The 20,036-nt window shown below is 36.5% G+C and overlaps 9 protein-coding genes across 9 annotated transcripts; 3 read left to right on the top strand and 6 right to left on the bottom strand.

Annotated features, from left to right (window-relative positions):
* Positions 1-623: 623 nt before the first annotated feature.
* GCK72_020292 (uncharacterized protein) lies at positions 624-1,571 on the top strand (the record flags this gene model as incomplete). The annotated part of the gene is made up of 5 exons (XM_003116541.2): positions 624-739; positions 784-1,062; positions 1,113-1,239; positions 1,284-1,381; positions 1,433-1,571. The coding sequence occupies 5 exons, from the start codon at positions 624-626 to the stop codon at positions 1,569-1,571; spliced, it is 759 nt and encodes a 252-aa protein (XP_003116589.2).
* An 831-nt stretch (positions 1,572-2,402) lies between these two features.
* GCK72_020291 (uncharacterized protein) lies at positions 2,403-4,116 on the top strand (the record flags this gene model as incomplete). Its single annotated transcript, XM_053733495.1, has 7 exons — positions 2,403-2,497; positions 2,556-2,768; positions 2,820-3,098; positions 3,149-3,275; positions 3,320-3,414; positions 3,466-3,579; positions 4,053-4,116. The coding sequence occupies 7 exons, from the start codon at positions 2,403-2,405 to the stop codon at positions 4,114-4,116; spliced, it is 987 nt and encodes a 328-aa protein (XP_053582408.1).
* On the bottom strand, positions 4,030-6,231 carry GCK72_020290 (uncharacterized protein; the record flags this gene model as incomplete). Its single annotated transcript, XM_053733494.1, has 7 exons — positions 4,030-4,371; positions 4,415-4,705; positions 4,757-4,927; positions 4,975-5,424; positions 5,469-5,780; positions 5,827-5,991; positions 6,037-6,231. The coding sequence occupies 7 exons, from the start codon at positions 6,229-6,231 to the stop codon at positions 4,030-4,032; spliced, it is 1,926 nt and encodes a 641-aa protein (XP_053582407.1).
* A 232-nt stretch (positions 6,232-6,463) lies between these two features.
* On the bottom strand, positions 6,464-8,694 carry GCK72_020289 (uncharacterized protein; the record flags this gene model as incomplete). The annotated part of the gene is made up of 7 exons (XM_053733493.1): positions 6,464-6,778; positions 6,828-7,121; positions 7,166-7,336; positions 7,399-7,860; positions 7,911-8,228; positions 8,276-8,464; positions 8,509-8,694. The coding sequence occupies 7 exons, from the start codon at positions 8,692-8,694 to the stop codon at positions 6,464-6,466; spliced, it is 1,935 nt and encodes a 644-aa protein (XP_053582406.1).
* Positions 8,695-8,959: 265 nt separating this feature from the next.
* Positions 8,960-11,055, bottom strand: GCK72_020288 (uncharacterized protein; the record flags this gene model as incomplete). Its single annotated transcript, XM_053733492.1, has 7 exons — positions 8,960-9,196; positions 9,247-9,531; positions 9,576-9,740; positions 9,790-10,251; positions 10,297-10,605; positions 10,664-10,831; positions 10,879-11,055. The coding sequence occupies 7 exons, from the start codon at positions 11,053-11,055 to the stop codon at positions 8,960-8,962; spliced, it is 1,803 nt and encodes a 600-aa protein (XP_053582405.1).
* Positions 11,056-11,244: 189 nt separating this feature from the next.
* GCK72_020287 (uncharacterized protein) lies at positions 11,245-12,529 on the bottom strand (the record flags this gene model as incomplete). Its single annotated transcript, XM_003116409.2, has 2 exons — positions 11,245-11,988; positions 12,404-12,529. The coding sequence occupies 2 exons, from the start codon at positions 12,527-12,529 to the stop codon at positions 11,245-11,247; spliced, it is 870 nt and encodes a 289-aa protein (XP_003116457.2).
* Positions 12,530-13,958: 1,429 nt separating this feature from the next.
* On the bottom strand, positions 13,959-15,730 carry GCK72_020286 (uncharacterized protein; the record flags this gene model as incomplete). Its single annotated transcript, XM_003116644.2, has 6 exons — positions 13,959-14,216; positions 14,340-14,428; positions 14,473-14,758; positions 14,801-15,061; positions 15,246-15,550; positions 15,595-15,730. 6 exons carry the CDS (start codon positions 15,728-15,730, stop codon positions 13,959-13,961), a joined length of 1,335 nt encoding a protein of 444 aa, XP_003116692.2.
* A 543-nt stretch (positions 15,731-16,273) lies between these two features.
* Positions 16,274-17,542, top strand: GCK72_020285 (uncharacterized protein; the record flags this gene model as incomplete). The annotated part of the gene is made up of 4 exons (XM_053733491.1): positions 16,274-16,528; positions 16,618-17,016; positions 17,062-17,232; positions 17,276-17,542. 4 exons carry the CDS (start codon positions 16,274-16,276, stop codon positions 17,540-17,542), a joined length of 1,092 nt encoding a protein of 363 aa, XP_053582404.1.
* Positions 17,543-18,138: 596 nt separating this feature from the next.
* GCK72_020284 (uncharacterized protein) lies at positions 18,139-19,579 on the bottom strand (the record flags this gene model as incomplete). The annotated part of the gene is made up of 4 exons (XM_003115883.2): positions 18,139-18,361; positions 18,417-19,010; positions 19,054-19,347; positions 19,419-19,579. 4 exons carry the CDS (start codon positions 19,577-19,579, stop codon positions 18,139-18,141), a joined length of 1,272 nt encoding a protein of 423 aa, XP_003115931.2.
* Between the last annotated feature and the right edge of the window lie 457 nt (positions 19,580-20,036).

Here is a 20,036-nt window from a genome sequence, read left to right as displayed (position 1 = left end):
ACTCGTGTTTCTCCGCTAAACAAAAAAAATGGGGGGGGGGGGTCCCAAGGAGAGAAAAGCCACATTTTTAGAAGCAGTCAAGATTTCCTTCAGAAGTCAAAAAGATGGATAAACGCATGATGACTCACCCACAAGGAATACAGGTGCAATGTCCAGTATTGAAAAAATCTAGGTCTAGAGTCTAGACTATTCCCTTGTCAGATATTCTGATTTCAATTCACTTATCATGACGTCCTTCCTCTTCGGTTATGTTTACTATAATCATGATAAATGCCATATTCAACGCGTTTACTTTCGTATCCACCCAAACAACGAGCCCAAAATTTTTTTCTTTCATTTCTTTTTAAATTTTATTTTTTGATATTACAATATAATGTCGAGAAGAATAAACACTATCGAAGAAGCTGAGCGTTTGTTCCCAAGTGTTAAAAATGCTTGGTTCTTATTCAAACTATTCGTGGTTTTGGAGTAAGTAACACATTTCTAACGAGTGTAGCACAGTTTTGAGCATGATTTTTGTATTCAGAGAATACACCCAGGCATGTGTGAAATACGAATTCTTTCTTTCCATAATTGGCTTGACATTCACTTTGTTTCATTTGTATATTCTAACTAGAAAAGGTATGATGACATCATCCATCTTTTCAATCATGATTGGAATTGGTATTTGTGATGCGATATCTATGGTGATAGCAATTTATGATAAACATATCATTGAACAATTATATGGAGATGAATGGTAGTTTTGTGAAAATTATCGATCAAAATCTCAAAATATTTCAGCACACCTCCAGTGTCTCTTTTTATTTACCGTACCTTCTGGATACTTTCTGCTCTACGAGAAGACGTGATTAGATGCTCCCAATGGCTTGGAATTTTGATGGCTTTGATCCGCTACTTGTCCCTGAAATTCGTTACGAAACCAAAGTTTCAAAGAATGTCAAGAATCCGTTACGGTTTCTACGCAACTGGAATCAGTTTTGCTCTTAGTTCAGTGCTCTCAATTTTAAATTTCATGAGGACAAAAATAGTGGAGAGCGGCACTTGGAGCCCAAGTGAAAAGTGAGAATTAAATGGGGATAAATTATATGGTTACTGAAATAATTTACCAGATGTGATATGCAAATCGAAAATGGTTCCACACTGATTGCATATGGATTGCTAGAATCTGAAGTTTTCTTAGCGAATAATGGGTTTTATTTTAGAATTTTCACACTCGCGAATAGTATTTCTTCGAGGGTTTGTCACATTGGTAACTTACTTATTTAAATGAATAATTTCAGCTCCTCCCTTGTATAGTTTTCCCAGTTGTCACAATTCTATTAATAATTGAAATCCATGAGGCCAAGAAGAAAGTTTTGACGTCCAGCTTGACCATTAGGTAATTAAAGTTTTTCAGTTGTTTCAAGTTTAGGGTTTCTTAATTTTTCAGTGCCGAGAGAACGACTTCGTTGGTCATATTCATGGCTGTCACTTTTTTCATTGCATCTCTTCCAACTGGAGTATTCACTTTTTTCTCTGTTATGAATACAGATATCGGATTTCTGTATGTGATCCAAACGTTCCATTAGTTTTTACTAGTTTTCAGGCAACTATCTGTATTCGTTGACCACTTTTGTAATGCAATACTTACCACTAATGCTTCGATTCATTGTGTGATCTGCTTTATAATGTCTTCTAATTATCGAAACGTCGTGAAAGATATATTTAGGATACGATTGAAAAGGCAGATCTCACATTCAATATCTAGAAATAATACTCAAATTTAATGAAAATTGAGCAGGAATGAACATTTTTGTAAAGGACTCTTGTAAACTAGTGTCGGAAAGTCAAAAGTACATAATAAAGGGTGGCTATCAAGTATTGAGACTCCCGTATCTCCGCAAAAAATCTATGTGTCCAAGGAGAGATGAACTGTGTTTTCAGAAGCAGTACAACATTTTGAATATCTTTTCTCAAAAAAGTGAAGTTTGATCCAGAGGTCGCCCGCCAGTCCTTCAGAAATGGCAAAGAAAAAGAGGCGTGGGTAATTGTGAGACTCGTTGGCTCATTTCTTTAGAAACACAGACTTCTAGAACCAGGAATATCGGTTGGAGATTGCTGAGATATTGCTCTCGAAGTTTCATTAATGCAAAAAATGGAGAAATGCATGATCACTCACCCACAAGGAAAACAGGTGCAACGTCCAGTATTGAAAAAAATCATGGTCTAGACTATTCCCTTGGCAGTTACTCTGACTTCAATTCACTTATCATGACGTCCTTCCTCTTCGGTTATGTTTACTATAATCATGATAAATGCCATATTCAACGCGTTTACTTTCGCATTTCACCCAGGCATCGAATCCAAATTTTTTTCTTTCATTTCTGTTTTTTAAATTTAATTTTTGATATTTCAATATAATGCCGAAAAGAATAAACACTATCGAAGAAGCTGAGCGTTTGTTCCCAAGTGTTAAAAACGCTTGGTTCTTATTCAAACTTTTCGTGGTTTTGGAGTAAGTAACACATTTCTAACGAGTGTAGCACAGTTTTGAGCATGATTTTTGTATTCAGAGAATACACCCAGGCATGTGTGAAATACGAATTCTTCCTTTCCATAATTGGCTTGACATTTACTGTTTTTCATTTATATGTTCTGACTAGAAAAGGAATGATGACGTCATCCATCTTTTCAATAATGATCGGAATTGGAGTTTGTGATGCGATGTCCATGATGATAGCAATTTATGATGAACATATCATTGAACAATTATATGGAGATGAATGGTAGTTTTGTGAAAATTAATCAATAGTCATCGAAATCTCAAAATATTTCAGCACACCTCCAGTGTCTCTTTTTATATTGCGATGCTACTGGATACTGAATGCTCTACGACAGACCGTGATTAGGTCCTCCTTATGGCTTGGAGTTCTGATGGCTCTGATCCGCTATCTTTCTCTGAAATTCGTTACGAGGCCTAAGTTTCAAAGAATGTTAAGAATCAGTTACGGTTTCTACGCAACTGGAATCAGTTTTGCTCTAAGTTCAGTGCTCTCCACTTTAAACTTCGTGAAGACAAAAGCAGTAGAGAACGGTTTTTGGCGCCCAAGTGAAAAGTGAGGATTAGACGAGGAAAAATGGAATGGTAACTGGAATAATTTACCAGATGTGATGTGCAAATCGAAAATGGTTCCACACTCGTTATATATGGACTTCGAGACTCTGATGTTTTCTCAGCGAATGATGGGTTTTATTTGAGGATTTTTACACTCGTGAATAGTATTTCTTCGAAGGTTTGCCACATTGGAAACTTACTTATTTAAATCAAAAATTTCAGTTCCTCCCTTGTATAGTTTTCCCAGTTGTCACAATTCTATTAATAATTGAAATCCATGAGACCAAGAAGAAAGTTTTGACGTCCAGCTTGACCATGTATGAACTGTTTTCCAGTTGTTTCAAGTTTAGGGTTTCTAAATTTTCCAGTGCCGAGAGAACGACTTCGTTGGTTATATTCATGGCGATCACTTTCTTCATTGCATCTTTTCCTGCTGGAGTATTCACTTTTTTCTCAGTAATGTATACAGATATCGGATTTTGGTAAGTTCTCCAAACGTTCCAGTTGTTTTACAAGTTTTCAGGTCTCTATCCGTATTAGTTGACCACTTTTGTAATGCAATACTCACCACTAATGCTTCGATTCATTGTGTCATCTGCTTTATAATGTCTTCTAATTATCGAAACGTCGTGAAAGATATATTTAGGATACGATTGAAAAGGCAGATCTCACATTCAATATCTAGAAGCATTACTCAAATTTAATGAAAATTGAGCAGGAATGAAGCGACAAGATCAGTACAATGTTAAATGTTTTATTCTTATATTAGGAATTGTAGAAGTGGATTTCACTGACTTAACCAGAGGAAAATTCGCTTAATATTTTCTACATTTTTTTTCGAAATAACTGTTTTGATGACTTCGTCTGATTCTAAATAAATCGTATTGTATAGAATAGTTTTTTTTTTTGACAAATCTCAAAATAAAACATAACTAGTCATAATCATAATCCTCAGTCTGCTTCGAGCCGCTCTTCAAAACATTCTCAAAATTGTCGTTGAAACTTCGGATCGCGTCTGATCCACACTTCTCCAACATTATAATTTTCAAACAATCTCTGTTTGTTTTGAAATTTTTTTTCAAAAATGATTCTGCCGAAGTCGATGCTTCGATTGCAGTTGTATTTACACAATGATGATCCGAATAATCCGTTTTCTGGGCTCTCAACTCATCCAGACAAGTGTAAAAATACACTCCCTTCGACTTTACAGATTCACACCAACTCAGAATTTGTTCGGTTTGTTTTGCGTAACAATCATCTTCTCCAATGCATTTCTGAATCATGAATAATTGTTAAACTCAAAAAAACTGAAACTACTTTTGTTAATCGACGCTCCTCAACAACTTCTTTGGCCAATGTGGAATTCATTTCTTGACGTTCAACATCTTCCATTGTATAATGAATCAGATCAGTGCATTGATGATTATCGATTTGCGAGAAATGAGATTTGCAATCGTTACCTTCCGGTTTCGTTGTAATCAAATTCACAAAGTGTTCATATTTTGAATTAAGATTTTCTACTCCTGTTTCGGAACAGTGTTTCTTCGCGTAGTTCATAACATACGGCTTTTTAAATAAGAATTCTTGTTTTCGAATCGTCAGATTTCTCTGTAAAATTTTAAATTACTCTCAAAAATTACCCAAAAGAAGAGTACTTACCGAAAAGAAATCACTGTTCTCAATATTCTTCCCGTTATCTCGTTCAATCATATAAAAATCATTGAAACAATAAAAAAGCGAATTGCTGTATAACTCAATATTTTCACATATTACTCGATAAGTCTCAAATAACTTTTGAGACTCTTCAGTGTTGAAAGACTCATAGCATTGCTGAAAGAGTTCAAAACAGTAAAACATTAAAAATATTCAAAACTGACCATCACTTTTCTGCATGCTTCGTCTGTAATCTTTCTTTGCTTCTTGTAATCTTCTGTTGATTCCCTAATTAAGTAATTTACCAGCTTGTCCACAATTGGTCCGCATTTTCCAATAGCCGCGTCAGCTGTTATAACCATTTCCTGGAGTGAAATGTCAATGTTATTACTACTAACATTCATTCTCCGGTATTTGTTGTCATATTCGTTTTTATTGAACCATTTGTAATTGCTTTCGAATTCAATAACACTTTCTTCTCCACACTTTTCCAGCATTGTAGTTCTGATACATTCCATCGTGTTATTACCAGAACAACCATCTATCGATACCGGGCGAATATACCCATATTTTATGATACATTCATAGAAATCAGTTTCGTATCCTGCTAGTTCATTACACTGTTCGACTTGCTTAGCAGGAGAGTTTGTATTGCATTTATCGTTACCGCAGTCCTGAATAAGATCTTACTGTGACATAATTCTCAGATAATACTCACCCTAACTTTTTTGCACAGTTTGCTACTTTTCAACAATGTTTCGTTGTTCTCTTTCAGTACATAAAAGTATTCATGGGTTCTTGCATAATCATCCTCCGCAACTCCTCTCACGTAGAAACATTTATGTGTGTTTATATCCGAGTATACACTTTCACAGTAGTCGTTTTCCGGTTTGATAGTCAGATAGTTTACAAATTGATCGTAATTCGTACTCAAATAATGGAATGCTTTTGTTGAACAATACTTATTGACAATCGATAAAATGCAGGATTGCTCTTCATATAATGCTTTTCGTCTTTCGCCGGGGTTGATCTGAAGAAAAAAACTTGGCATAAGATTTCCAAAACCATAAACTTACAGCTAAAATATCATAATCTGAGGGGCATTTGATATCTCGTAGTCGGATTATTTCATAATGACAATCTATCATGTCATTCTTTCGGAATTCGTGTTTTTCACATCTCAAACCATAGAGTTTCTTCAGTTTTTGAGCAGATTCGCCGCTGAGAGAGTTGATACAGTTCTGAAATTTTATTAGATTTCAGACCGACAATAAATAAAACCTCACCAAGACATTTTTGCACGTTAGTGCAGCATTTGAACTGTATGCAGATTCTTCTAACTCGTTTATATATTCACTGATCAAGAAATCACATTTTCCGAGTTCAGATGAGTTGGAAGTCAAGTTGCTTATTGATACGGAATAGACATTTGAAAATGGTAGAATAAAACCAAACAGAAAATATGAGAACGTAATAATCATGAATTGAAATAAAACGATTGAAGTTTAGAAATGAGGGAAATTTATGATTTTTAATGCGAAGAGGGATCAAAGGGTTTACGAGATTTGGAAATTGTTGGAGTTGTTCTTTTCTGTACTTGTATTTTGGTCGAAGTAGAGTTGTGTCTAGTTTTAGTTCAATTCCAAACGGTTCATTGTCAAAAGTTATTTGTATCAAAAGAGATATGATTCATCAGCATGTATATTCCGAACACTAACCACCCAAAGATTTCAAAATATGATCAAAGTGTTCACTAAAACTTCTGACTGCATCCGATCCACACTTCTCCAACATTATGATTTTCAGACAATCCTTGTTGTACTTGAAGAACTGCAAAAACCATTCCGGTTTTTGCATTTTATGTACAATTGCTTCTGCACAATAATGGTTGTGCCAAGTCAGGCTGCTCAGTTTGTTTAGCTTCGTCAGACAAGAATAGAATGCGGCGCCTCGGAAACTTTCAGATTCACACCAGTTCAACACTTTTGTGGCATCTTCCGAGGGGCACGTGGCGCCGGTCATGCATTTCTGAAAACGTTCTGATATTTTTGAAGAAGTCCAAGTCTAAAGCACTGACCTCTGCCTGCTGACACTCTTTGGAAGATTCATAAGCCATCTTTGAATCCATTTCATTTAGGTCTGTTGTTTTCCAATACATTTGTTCTATAATTTCATTGCATTGAACGTTTTCAGTCCTAGCAAATACAGATTTGCAATTGTCATTTTCCGGTTTCGTAGTGATCAAGTTCACAAAATATTCATATTTCAATTGAAGATATCTCTTCGCTCTCTTCGTACACCGGCCTTCCGCAAACTTCATAAATTTCGACTGTCCTGCCAGAAATCCTCCTCGTTTGCGTGTCAAGTTCCTCTGAAATCATCCTATACAGTTCCCATAATTCAATGATTTCTTACCGAGAAAATGTCTTTTTTGTCAACATCGTAAGCTCCTTCTCGTTGTTTCGAATAAAAAGAAGTGAGACATCCATCGAGGTCGTCGCAGCTAAACTCTACTTTATCACAAATCGATTGATAGGATTTTTTGAGTTTAAGTGCTTCTGGGGTTCCAATTGATTCATAGCAATCCTGAAGAACTGATTGATTTGAAAAATTCAACCTCTGACTAAGAGCAAAATGGGTTAACTCACCATTACTCTCGCACAAGTCTCGTTTGCAATTCTGAAAAGTTTTCTAAAATCGTCGCTTATTCTTCTGGAAAGAAGAGTCACCAATTCATCAACAACTGGTGCACATTTCCCAACTTCCGTATCTTCTATTATTCCATTCTTCTGGTTGTTCTGTTCGTCAAAACTAGAATAGTTCGTATCAATTCGAAGATTTCCAAGAGTCTGATTCAAATTATTCCTGTTGAACCATTCATATCTCCTGTTAAAGTCCACAACAGCGTCACTTCCGCATCTTGCCGCCATAGTAGTTTTTACACAGTCCCTATTTGAATAATTGATTGAACATCCTTCTATTGATACGGGATGAAGTGATCCGTGTGTTTTGAGGCATCGATAGAAATCTGATTGTAGTGCTTCGACGATTTCGCAATGTTGAAGTGACTTTGATAATGGCAAAATGTTCCATGGGTCTAGACTGCATTCCTGAAATAAAAACTTCATACTTTGTGAAACAGTTCAATTAATATTCAAACCTTAACTTTATTGCAATATTTATCATTCTTTTCGACACTTTCAATCTCTAACGACGAACTCCCTCCATTATATGTACTGAACCACATTCCTCGAGATTTAATCATGTCTGCAGACTGCTTGCATTGGTATCTGTTCAGCTCGACGTATACATTCTCACAATTCTCATATTCCGGTTTTACAATCATATAATTAATAAATTGGTCGTAATTGGTGACGAGATAATTGGCTGCGGGTGCAGAACAATAAACACTGGCAATATCTAGAACGCATGGTTTGACTGAATTTAAATAATCTAATAATTGGTGCTCAGAATTTGTCTGAAACAGTTCTTTATTTTATGAGATTCTTATTCTGATAAACTCACAAAGGGGAATTCATATCCATCTGGACAGTTCGACACTTTCGAACTGGATCCTTTATATATTCGTTTATCAATAAGCAATTGAGAACAAAACATCATTTCGTGACTGTAGAACTCATACATTTCACATCTTGAATCATAAAGTTGTTTCAGTTTCCGACCAGATTCGCTTTTTAAGGTTTCCAGGCATTTCTGAAGTCAAATATCTAGAGAACACATTGGAAGATAATACTCACCAACACTTTTCCGCACATCAATGTGGTGTTCAAACTCCCATTATCGTGTTCCAAATCAATCACAAAATCACTGATAATCGAATCACAAGAGCCGACACCAAAATTAGTTGAAGTATTAGAATTGGCAAAGACATTTGAAATCAGAAAAATACTAGAAACGTACAAAAGTAACCTCTTGGCACTCATCATAAAACATTTGAACTGTCGAATTGGAAGAGGAGATTATATTTACGTCGGGTAAAGGGATCAAAAGGTCTATATCCGTTCTGTATATTCTATGAAAGTTGGTCGATGGCTTTGTTTCAAGTTGCACGTTTTTTGAAATGACTCATTCATTTGATCTTCTGAAAACTTTTTTCCGTGGAGAAATTAAATAAAAAAGTTTTAATAAAATCAAGCGTTGACATGGAAAACCTCAGAAGTTAATATTTCATGTTCATTTTTCAACAACTCATCCAATATTTCTATCTTCTTCAACTCTCTTCACAGCATTGTTGAAATTCTCATTAAAATGCCTAGTTGCATCCGTTCCACAATTATCAAACATCAAAAACTTCAGACATTCCTTATTTTCTATGAACTTGGTCAAAAATAATTCTGGTGATGCCGTTCTCGTGACTTTCGAACCCTGACAAGTGAGTTGTTCATCCGCTTCATTGTTTTTCTCTCGAAGTTGTTCAACACATTTCTACAATGAAAACGAATTGGGAAAAAGCAATAAATTTAATTTCTACCCACCTTTGCTCGCTGACAATCCTTGAAAATCCTGTCAACAAACCTTGGTTGGTCCGTCTCCAAATAATTAATATTATGTTGAACATCTCGGATACAAAGCTCGTTTTCGGCTCTTTTAGGTATAGATTTACAACGATCATTCGTCGATTCCGTAGTTAGAAAGTCCACAAATTTCTCATAGTTCAAAGTCAGATACTCTATTCCTCGTTTGATACATTTCGACTCAGCAAACTCTAAGAACATTTCTTTTTTTGATGTGAAAGCTTCTCGTTTCAAAGTGAGATTTTTCTAAAAATTATAAGTAACTTTGAAGGACAATTGAATAGACCTACCGAGACGAAATCACTGGATTTGTTACCTTCTTTCCGTTCGTTTTCATAAAATTTATTAACACAAGAGATTAATTCGGTGAAAGTGAATTCCAGCCTATCGCAAACAACTTGATAAGATTGTTGTAGTTTTTGAGCTTCTGGTGTTCCGATTAATTTGAAACAATCCTCAAAGAATTAGCTTGAATACAAACACAGGGCTAATAACTTAACCTACCTTCACCCTAGAACAAGTTTCGTTTGCATTTTGATAATGTTCGCTGAATTCTTCAAAAGTTCTCCTTAAAAGCAGTGTCACTAATTCATCGACAACTGGAGCACATTTTCCAACTTTTGAATCTTCCGTCACCCCATTATCCTGGGTTTTCATTTCCTCTAGTTCAGTGTAGTTCCCTTTTATTTCAATATCTATGAACTCTTGTTTCAAATTATAAGTGTTGAACCATTCATATCTTTTGTCGAAATCTATAACTGCTTCACTACCACATCTTGCCGCCATTTTTGATTTTACACAGTCTTTGTATTCATTATTCTTAGAACATCCGTCAATTTCAACTGGATGAATATTTCCGTTCTTCATAAGACATTCAAAGAAATCCGTTTGAACTGCTTCAATAATTTCACAGTGTCGAAGTTGATTTGCAAGTGGGAAAATGTTGCAGGTGTCTCGACTGCATCTCTGGAATAATTTACAGTCATACGAATTTTTGGATCTCGAAGATACCTGAAATTTCCAGCACACCTCATTGTCTGATTCTATATAAGAAAAGATGTCACCCGTACTGTCTTCATTTCTGAAAAACAACCAGTTTTTATGTTCGTTGTTCATAGTATTCCGGCATTGAAATCTGTTTAACTCGACTTGGAGATTCTCACAGTTCCCATTTTCAGGTTCAATAGTCAGATAATCCAGGAACTCGTCATAATTTGTCTTGAGATAGTTGAATGCGCGAGTAGTGCACGACTGACTCGCAACTTGGAGAATGCAAGGCTGGGCTATGTTGAAGTAGTTCCGTTTTTGAATAGGATCAGTCTAAAGTCAATACTGAGATCACATTTGAATTGAAACTTACAGCTGAAAAATCATATACTCTCAGACATTTTGATATTTCCGAGAGCTCCCTAAGTTCTCGTTGCTCGAGGATTGTTTGGTAGCAATCCATCATTCCGTGACCATAAAATTCATACTTTTCGCATCTTGAATCATAAAGTTCTTTCAGTTCCCGAGAGGATTCACTATCCAGTGAATTGAGGCATTTCTGAAAAATTTCTCAGTTTAAGAATATTGTAGTTGTTTAGAACTAACCGACACCTTTCTGCACATTAATGCAGTATCCGGACTGCCGTTGTCATATTCCAATTCAGTCACCAAACTACTGATAACAGAGTCACATGATCCAATTCCAGAGTTAAACGATTCGGAGTAAGCATTTGAAATCAGAAAGATAAAAACTGTGGAGATGAAATGTCTCCTGGTACCCATTGAACTTTTCGTATGTGGATAGAAAATTACATTCACAAATGTGGGGGAGAGGGGATCAAAAAATAATCGTTTGTCTTTTTTTGAATTCTATGAATATTGGTCGAAGTATTTTTGTGTAGTTAGTTTCGTAGTTTATAAAAATTAATAAGTGCTATTTCACAACTGAACAATTAGATAAACAAGTACAGCTCAATCGACAAAAAATCCACTGCCCTCACCACCTCTGCCTTCTTTCCTATCACTAGACGGTGGTGTCTCAATAGCTTGTGACTTCTTGTTCTGAAATATTCCACGTTTTCTCTTTGTCTCAGGACCCGATTGCATCTTTGGTGGAGAGTCGGGTCTTGGAGTCCGATTTGATTCGAATCCTTCTCCCCAGTCCTCGATATCCAGCTCATCTTCTTCTAGCTCTTTGAGTATTACTGTCGCATCTTGTTCACTCGATATTTGAGAATCTTGGTCGGAGTGAGGATATTCTGGGAAAGGGGAGGGGAATGCTAGGGAACCTGCTCGAGATCGGATTCCAGCTCCATCGGGTCTTGCTTTTGGGCGGTTTTCTGGTAGATGGGTGTCGGATGGTGTCGGTGGAGAGATGAGAGGCGGATCTATTGATTCGATATCTCTACTTTTGTTTGAATTTTCTGAATCTATGTTTTCAACTTCATCTTTGATAAGAGCCTCCTCTGGTTGACAAGGCTCCGGATCCCCACTTTCATTCACTGGCTCAACAGATGGCTCTTGAACTGCAATACTTGGTGAGACTTGAACCACAAGGGACGGAGTTTCGGTTCGACTATCTTTTTTTTCATCGACTTTTATTACAGGTGGAGGTACCTCTAACTCTTCCGGAGCATGCTCTAAAGGAACTCGTTGTGCTCCAGCACCAGGTGTTGGGGACCTCTTTACACCTCCTGTTTGGCCTTCGGAGAGTCTCTGAAACCGAAAATACTCAAGAATCCGCAGTTTTCATTTGAAAATTCGCAAAATTAGCAACTTTGAGCAAGTGTCACACTGTCACTTATTGTCGCATGAGCTCAGCTCTTGACTAGGTTTGTAAATCAAGAACAGAGCTTCATTTTTGTAGTTGACAACTTTTTTGTACGATCACGATCTAGGGAGTTATACATCAGTAACGTGAGCAGCTCACTATGCCAGCAGTGCGTTAGGGACATGACTTTGTCAATGTATAACACGCCAGGGAAAGTTTGTACAAAAAAGTTGTCAACTATGAAAATGAAGCTCTGCTTTTGAACTACAAACCTATCTAACAATTCAGCTCTTGTGATCATTATTGACAACGTGACACATTGTCAAAGTTGGTCGATTTCAACTTTTTTCTATAACTCACAGTTTCCGAGAACACTTCTTTCGGCACTGCTGGAGTAATCTTGTTCCTCTTACAATTACAACAAATGAAATCCGCTAGAGCAATGATGCACCTGTCGAGCACGGAGACCGGAGCACCATTAGCCATTTTGAGTAATTGAGATCTGCTCCGCGGTGCAGTTCCACCATTTCCGGAAGGATTCAACACACCGCGATACAGTGAATTCAATTGGTATGGATAAGCAAGAAATTTAGAGAAGGAAGAATCTTAAAAATCAACTTTTAATTCAATAGAAATGGATCTTCGAGAACTAATCCACGACCTCACTTGAGAAAAAAAGAGATTCCCTATAAAAAACGTGTGTTATTATAAATTCACGACACTGCGCCGCATGGCTTTTGGCGCCTCTAATTTGGTCAAAATGGTCTCGAAGCGAAAAACATTATTTGCATTTATTTTTAGACCTGCAAAGCTCGAAAATAGGGTATTTGATCTTTTTCAACTACGAGACCATTCCGCGAAATTTCTAATAAATGGGATGCGCCTTTAAAGCCATGCGGCGTAGTGTTGTGAATTTATAATAAAGAGAAAGTGAGAAAAAAAGAGAGAGAGAGAGAGAGAGAGAGAGAGAGAGAGAGAGAGAGAGCAACAATCTATATCTCCAATTGTATAGGGATTTAGTAGGTCTATGAACCAGAGTAGACATATAATAATAGTTGAGAGTATTCGGATGGAATGAGGAAGCGCAGACAACTAAAAGAGAGACAACTATGAGAAGACCAACGAGAGTTGAGGGGCTTCAACTCGAAGAGCAACAACAGGAGACCTGCTATTCTGTCTACGATTTTTGGAAAAGTGGAGGTGGATGTTGACACAAAGATATAGATACAAATATAGAAATGTGTGAAGACCCGATTTAGAAAAGTTTTTTATAGATACTGTCGGTCCTTGGCAAGAAAACTATGAATGCCAAGTGTGTCATAGTAGTAGCCTTCCTGGAATTCTTGTTTCCAATGATTTACAAACGTTTCAGCGAACTTTAATGCTCCAGATCAGTGTGTGTCTTCGAAAGATTTTTCGAAAAAACGTGGTTTTAGAAATTTCTGGAAGCTTCTAGAAAATTCTCGAAATTTCGGGAAAAATCTGGATATAATGATTTCGCTTATGGATGGACAGTTTAGGGTTCCGAAGCACATTTGTGTTCTCGGACACGTTTTGAATTCGTTTTCCAATAAAATTTTGAATATGAGTCATCTCCGGAATCCTAAACTGTATATTCTTAAGCGTAGTTATTGTTTACAGATTTTTTCTGAAATTTCCAAAACACCCAGATTATTTCGAAAAATCTTACGATTTCAATATTTTTCGAAAGCACACACTGCTTTCTTTTCTGAAAATTAAACCTGGAAATATTGATTTGAAAAGGCAATTCCGCTCTGGAATTCTGCGTAAAGACTGAATTCTGCTTAAAGCCAATCCAAAAGTATCAATTTTTCGAACATTGCAAAAAAGCAACGAAAAAAACATGTCAATAAAAGAAACAGAGTAAAAAAATCTACAAAACAAAAGCAATTATCTAACTATTATTGTTTCCATCGGCGTTCTTCGAATCAACAAGACCGTAATGCTTTCGCCACGCGGAAGTTGTCTCCATGAAGGTGTTACGACCATTAATGAGATCATATTCACCGGCAAATTTCTCAAATTTCATTCTCTTCGCTTCTGGCTCCTTCGTTTTTCCGATTTCCATCATTCGTCTCTTGATCACACTGATATCGGCGGGTGCCACTTGCTGATACGAGTGGTTTGGGAGGGGAGTCGATTTTTCCTCGATCTGGAAGCTGTATTTGCACTTTTTGGCAATTTTTAGTTGCGAAAGCACTGGAAAAGAGGCAAAAATATCAAATTTTTAAATTTCCATCGAAAAAAACGCGAAAAATGCATCTCGTTCACCCACTTCTTCTACTAATTCCAACGACTTCTTCAACTTTTTCTTTATCGATTTTCTCAGCTGAATCAAGGACATAATAGCTCCTCCACCTGTCTCTGAAATTAATTAATTTTCACCCAGTTCATGAACTATCCCTCACTCTCTTCACTAGCAACCATAAAACAGAATCCTCGATTCTTCTTCTCTCCTTTATAACTGAAAAGTACGACACGTGGCTTCCTGAATTCACTGAACATATATTCAGCCAACGACCAGAGAATCTGATTTCCAGACGAAGTTTCACAAGATATTGAAACTTGACTCTCAACCGAGATCTTTTGTGTAAAGAATCCAACTCGGCATAAATCGATTTCCGGGAGAAATCCAATGAATCGAATTTTATTAAATAACCAAACCGGTTTGCCTACTCGGTGGGTTTGTAGTACCTGAAACTTATATTTTTCTTTGTTTTTAATCAAATTTATCACCTTAATCTCGAAAGAACTTTTTCCAACTCGACATTTCACCGAATTCTCGCTCGTTTCGTATCGTTTCTCCGACAAAATTTCACTTCTCAACTCGTATAAATCCGCCGGACAAACGAGAAATCGTACGTTCACATTTCCAAGAATCAATAGATTCGTTACTTCTTTCGAAGATTCAAAGTTCTCGTGAAACGTGCGAAGCTCGCCGATCACATACATATTGACGAGATTTGGAGGAAATTTTCGATTGATTAGTTCGAGATCCTGAAAAAATATTTTCAAAAATATACTTTTTGACGATTTTCGGTTAAAAATTCGTCAAATTAGTGAATTTATACAACAACTTTATTAGGAAAAGTAAGCAAAAATCATAAAAAATTCGCTGAAAAACGGAAAATCGTTTGATGTGACGAGCGGCCGGCCTGTAATTTCTGTGTAATTATCTTACCAAATCAACGAACATTTCGGCGTCGGCAAACCAATGAATTTGCTTTTTATCGCATTGTTTCTCTGCTCTCGCCATTTTTTCGATTTCTCGAATCGCGAACTCCGCGCTCGCTTCCCCATTTGATTTCGTCATTTTCGAAATACTTTTTACAACATCCAGCAGTGATTGAAGTTTGTCATCTGAATTTCCACGTGTCATGCTCACTCCGAGATCTGTACTTTTTCCGATCGAAATCTCGACACCACAATCTTTCATTCTTTTTAAATGAAGACGAATTATATTGGAGCAGACTGTCCATCTAGATGCTACAAAAAGTTTTTTTGTGAAATTTTGTGAAATTCGATCAAACCATTAATTTTTCGAGCGTCATTCTCTGTTTCCACAAGTTCTCCTTCGTCTATAAAATCCATTTCGATTGGCGCCGGCCATAACGTTGCCATTGTGTTGCTCATACTCATCAGAAACATTACGCTTTCGCTCGCCATTTTTCGCTGAATATCGGTTTTTTCGGTTATTTTAGTAATGCAAAAAAAGAATAATTGATAGATTATTGACTTAAAATACAGGAAATTGCGTAAAAGATGCTGAAAACGAAGGAAACTGCAACAAAAAAAAGAAAATAAATTGAACGAATAAATTACAAAAGCCCGTAAATCGACACAAAAGGCGCACGCCCAAAAGTTATTTACGAACTCTCGCAGCGAAAACGCAAGATTACGGTAGGTGTGTCGCTTTACGAGCCTTTTGATTTTTTGAAAACAATATTTTTGTACTGGAAAAATCGCTGTTTAAAAAATCATGATTATACAAAAAAAGCAAAAAGTTAGATTAAAAAATCAAAAACCAAACCTTACTGCAAATGTGGCACAGATTTCCAAAGTCTTCTAAAACGTTTAGAAATCAGCACCAAACTGGTTTCACGCTGGACTCTAATTATCGGTTACCCATACTCCACTCTCTTTTTCTCTCAATTTTAGAATTTTTCCCTCATATTTCCAATTTTTCGAATAGAAAAAGTTTCTACCAAAATGGTATTCACTGTTCCACGTGATAAAATTGATTCTCCGTTCGAGCTAGGCGGTATGCCGTTGTGTGCAGAAGACAGGAATTATTTATGCTACTGTTCCACATATAAACCTCCAAATTGCGTTGATCGTGATTCGGCAGTCAAGGTATCCGCGTTTTCACCTGATATCATTCTATTTCATATCGCTCATATTCTTGATCTGTTCTGTCAAATCGAATGTATGCGACAGATTTATATGAAGAAAATGTTGAGACAAGTGAGATTTTTGTGATTTTTGTTAGTTGTTTTTTGTGTATGGTGTCGCTGGTGTTGTCGAGACTATTAACTACTTCGAAAATTTTCCAGGGCTCATTCTTCATCATGGTCTTTTTCTTATCGCTCACTATATCTCTCCGCATTATTTTCTATATGTTCGCTATAACGATATCGGTGTCCTATGGAATCTCAGAGGAACCAGAAGAAACTATGCCTCTCGCCAAATATTCAATGTATCTGGATTACTGTAGCAACTTTTTGTCTACTACTATTATTTTCTGTTTGTCATTGAATCGATGTCTGTTCTTCGTCGCTAAGAAGTGGAATCAGATCATATTCGACAAAAATCACGTGATATTTCCTATTTTCTCTAGTTTTATTCTTTCAATTTCTGGTGGAGTGACGATTGTAACAGGGGGAGAAATGATGAGAAAATATTTCAAGGGTTATGGATTTGTTGATGTAAGTGCTCATAATGAAATAGTACAGGTAAGATATTAAAGCTCCCTAACTAACTAATCCAATAAAGTTCAGACAATCAACAGAATGTTCTGCATATTTCCAATTGGATCTATCATCTCTTACATTGTTCTCTATATTCATTTACGAAAAAGATCTCATTTAGTCTTAACCCGATCTTCGAATCAGAACAGAGGAGAGCAAAAAGTTTTTGTTCAATTATTGATTACTGCTGTACTTTGGACGGTATATATTCAAACGTAAATTACAATCTAACCAATGTGTTCAGGCAATATCCCTAGTCTATGAGTACCTTCAAATAATCAATTGGGGCTATCAAGATAGAGGAGACTATAGAGAAACTCAACAAACTTTGATAATAGTTCTGAAAGTTCTCAATTTTCTCCCCGAGATGTCATTACCCTTCATGATGATTATACATGCATTGAAGACAGAGAACAGAATTGGTGTCTGGATAGCGTTGAAGAATTTGACGTCGAAGAGGAATCAAGGAAATCAGAATTCGTCATTGACTAGTGCCAACACTCAATTATAATTTCTTGTTTATTGTAAAATTATCGGTGAATCAGATTTTCAAATGTAGCCTTGAGTCATGTCTCTGAAATTTATTCGGACACGAAACTGCGAGGTCCGCAACGAAAAGATTTGTTGTTTTTTCGAGTCTCGTTGCGTGCGCGTCGCGGTTGACAGTGAAATATACGACAAATAAACGTAAAATTTGAATTTGGCGCTCAGTCAAGTCTTTTTTGGCACCGTGCTAACAGTTGTGCGACGGAGCGTGCTTCCGCGACCTCGCACTACTGTTTACAGATACAGCACTGATTTTTGTGCGGGTAGTTTCTGCGCCCGTTGTGCTATGATTCGGCATACTGTATCTGTTTTATGGAATCCTCCAAAGAATAGCTGAAAAGAAAAACTGAAGTCACAGATACTTACAGCTTACTAGATTTCTCAGCTCTTTCGAAAATTTTTACACTTCTAATCATAATGCACTTTGCATCTATAATTAACTGACTCAAATAATCACTTCTTCTTTACATCACCTTTGGCAAATCTTTGCACTTTCATGTTAGAAATTCGAGGAAAAATAACATTTATGAAAATTTCAAATAACCCAAAGTACACAACATGTCACTCCCAAGTACTACGAGGCAAATACAAGCGATGATTAAGATCAAATTTGAAATCCTTTCCATCATCCTGTTGAATCGTGAATATTGCAATATTGCTGTTAACAATATTAAAAGTCGCAATTTCTCCATCGAATCGAACAATATGGTATCCGGCGAAAGTGAAACTATACTCTCTCGTAGCCATGCTTTCATTGAATTGGAATAATTGAATATCAGAATTTCTGAAAAGTTATCATTAAACAAAATGATATCATTTATCACAAATCTGTTTCTTACTTGTCAACCAAATTCCTGTCTCGTCGATCTTTGATCGTCACATATGGCCCTTCTACACACTCCTCAATATTGGGGATTTCTTTCAACTCTATCAGAATCTCGATCCAATCCGGAGACCATCCTCCTCTCCACTTCAACACCAGTTCTTGTAGATCAGAAGAACATAAACTCGATTTGAACAATGCTATCTTTTCACAACTCAGGTTAAGAACATATTCCAATTTGACCCAATACGACCAGTAGATTTCAATAAACTCTTCCACATCAAATCTTTCCAAATCGTAAAAGAATTTTGGACTCAATTCACAACGAATGAATATTCCTTTGGTCACTCTCACTCTGTCAAATGCCCAACGAATAAATGTTTCACTGGATCTCTTTGAGCACGAGAGAGCCAGATATTGTAACGGTTGCTGCTCTGCCTTCTGATAGAATCTGATCGTGTTTGCAATATCGAAAAATTCCAAATCAAAGCTCATTAGCTGTCTCGGCTGATTGAACACTTCACTGAGATGCTCATAAAACTTTGTGAGCTCAGGAATCGAGTTGTCAGATAGCAAGTGAAGGGTGCAAAAGTTTGCAAGGATGCCATCGCTGAAAATATAATTTTATGAAACTTACTCTCCTATTCACCTACTATCTTTGTTTCTTGTTTTCAAAAAGTCGTCTTTCATATTTTCTATACGACCAAACAGGAATTTGAATATTGTCCAAAACAAAAGTTTTCTGATCCGCAGTATTATCGGTAATCTGTCGATTTTTCATAAACTGCCAGTATAAGTTCGGATGTTCTTTAAACTCCATTATGATTCTCTGATAGATTGGTCCAATACTCATTTTGAATGGTTTGCAGTCTTTCTTGAATTTCGGATGGCTTCGCATCGATTTTGCAATGTTTTTGGTTTTTCTCGAGCAGAAAGAAAACGCGATTCTGAAAAAAAAAACTATTTTTGCTCTGATGTGCTCATTCTACTGGAATGACATGTGACGTCACCAACTTACAATTCAAACGGACTCAGCATTTCGAACACATTTGAAATCACTTCTTCTGGAAGACCCATCAGCTGAAACACTTCTGGCACTGGTTCTTGAACAGGAGTCATCTCTACTTCTGGTTCAACTTTCAATTTGGGTTTGCAGAAACAACGGGAGAATATTGACATGATCATAATGCAGCTGAAAAAGAAGAAGACGACAAGCAAAGGGAAGAAGAAGAATGAAGTCGCGAGGCGTGTGGGTGTTGGAGTGTGAATAACTTCTTGTCTCTACCCCTTAATTATTATCAGCGAGTGAAAATATGTAGACATATAAATATCAATGTCTCATGGGACTTGAATCAACGAGCCAAGTTTTGTTGTGTCGAGAGGAGAGAAAAGGAAGAGAAGGGTTCAGAGAGATTTTCAGCCAAATCAATAGTGAAACGTCTGACATCTTTTCTTGCTCACTAGGGAATGGTCTACACATATGATGGAATTACGATTGCAATATTATAGCAAATTTTGCGTTGATTCCGAATCTGAGTTCCGTTTTTCCAAAGTCCATCTGTAATCATCATTTTTCATTTAGTGCTGGGTGCTCACAAAAACGTGAATAACTTCTCAGTAAAAGCAAAACACAGAT

The sequence above is a fragment of the Caenorhabditis remanei genome, chromosome V (assembly GCF_010183535.1).
Source record: "Caenorhabditis remanei strain PX506 chromosome V, whole genome shotgun sequence".
Lineage (NCBI taxonomy): Eukaryota > Metazoa > Nematoda > Chromadorea > Rhabditida > Rhabditidae > Caenorhabditis > Caenorhabditis remanei.
This window is presented reverse-complemented; position numbering and strand designations above follow the sequence as displayed.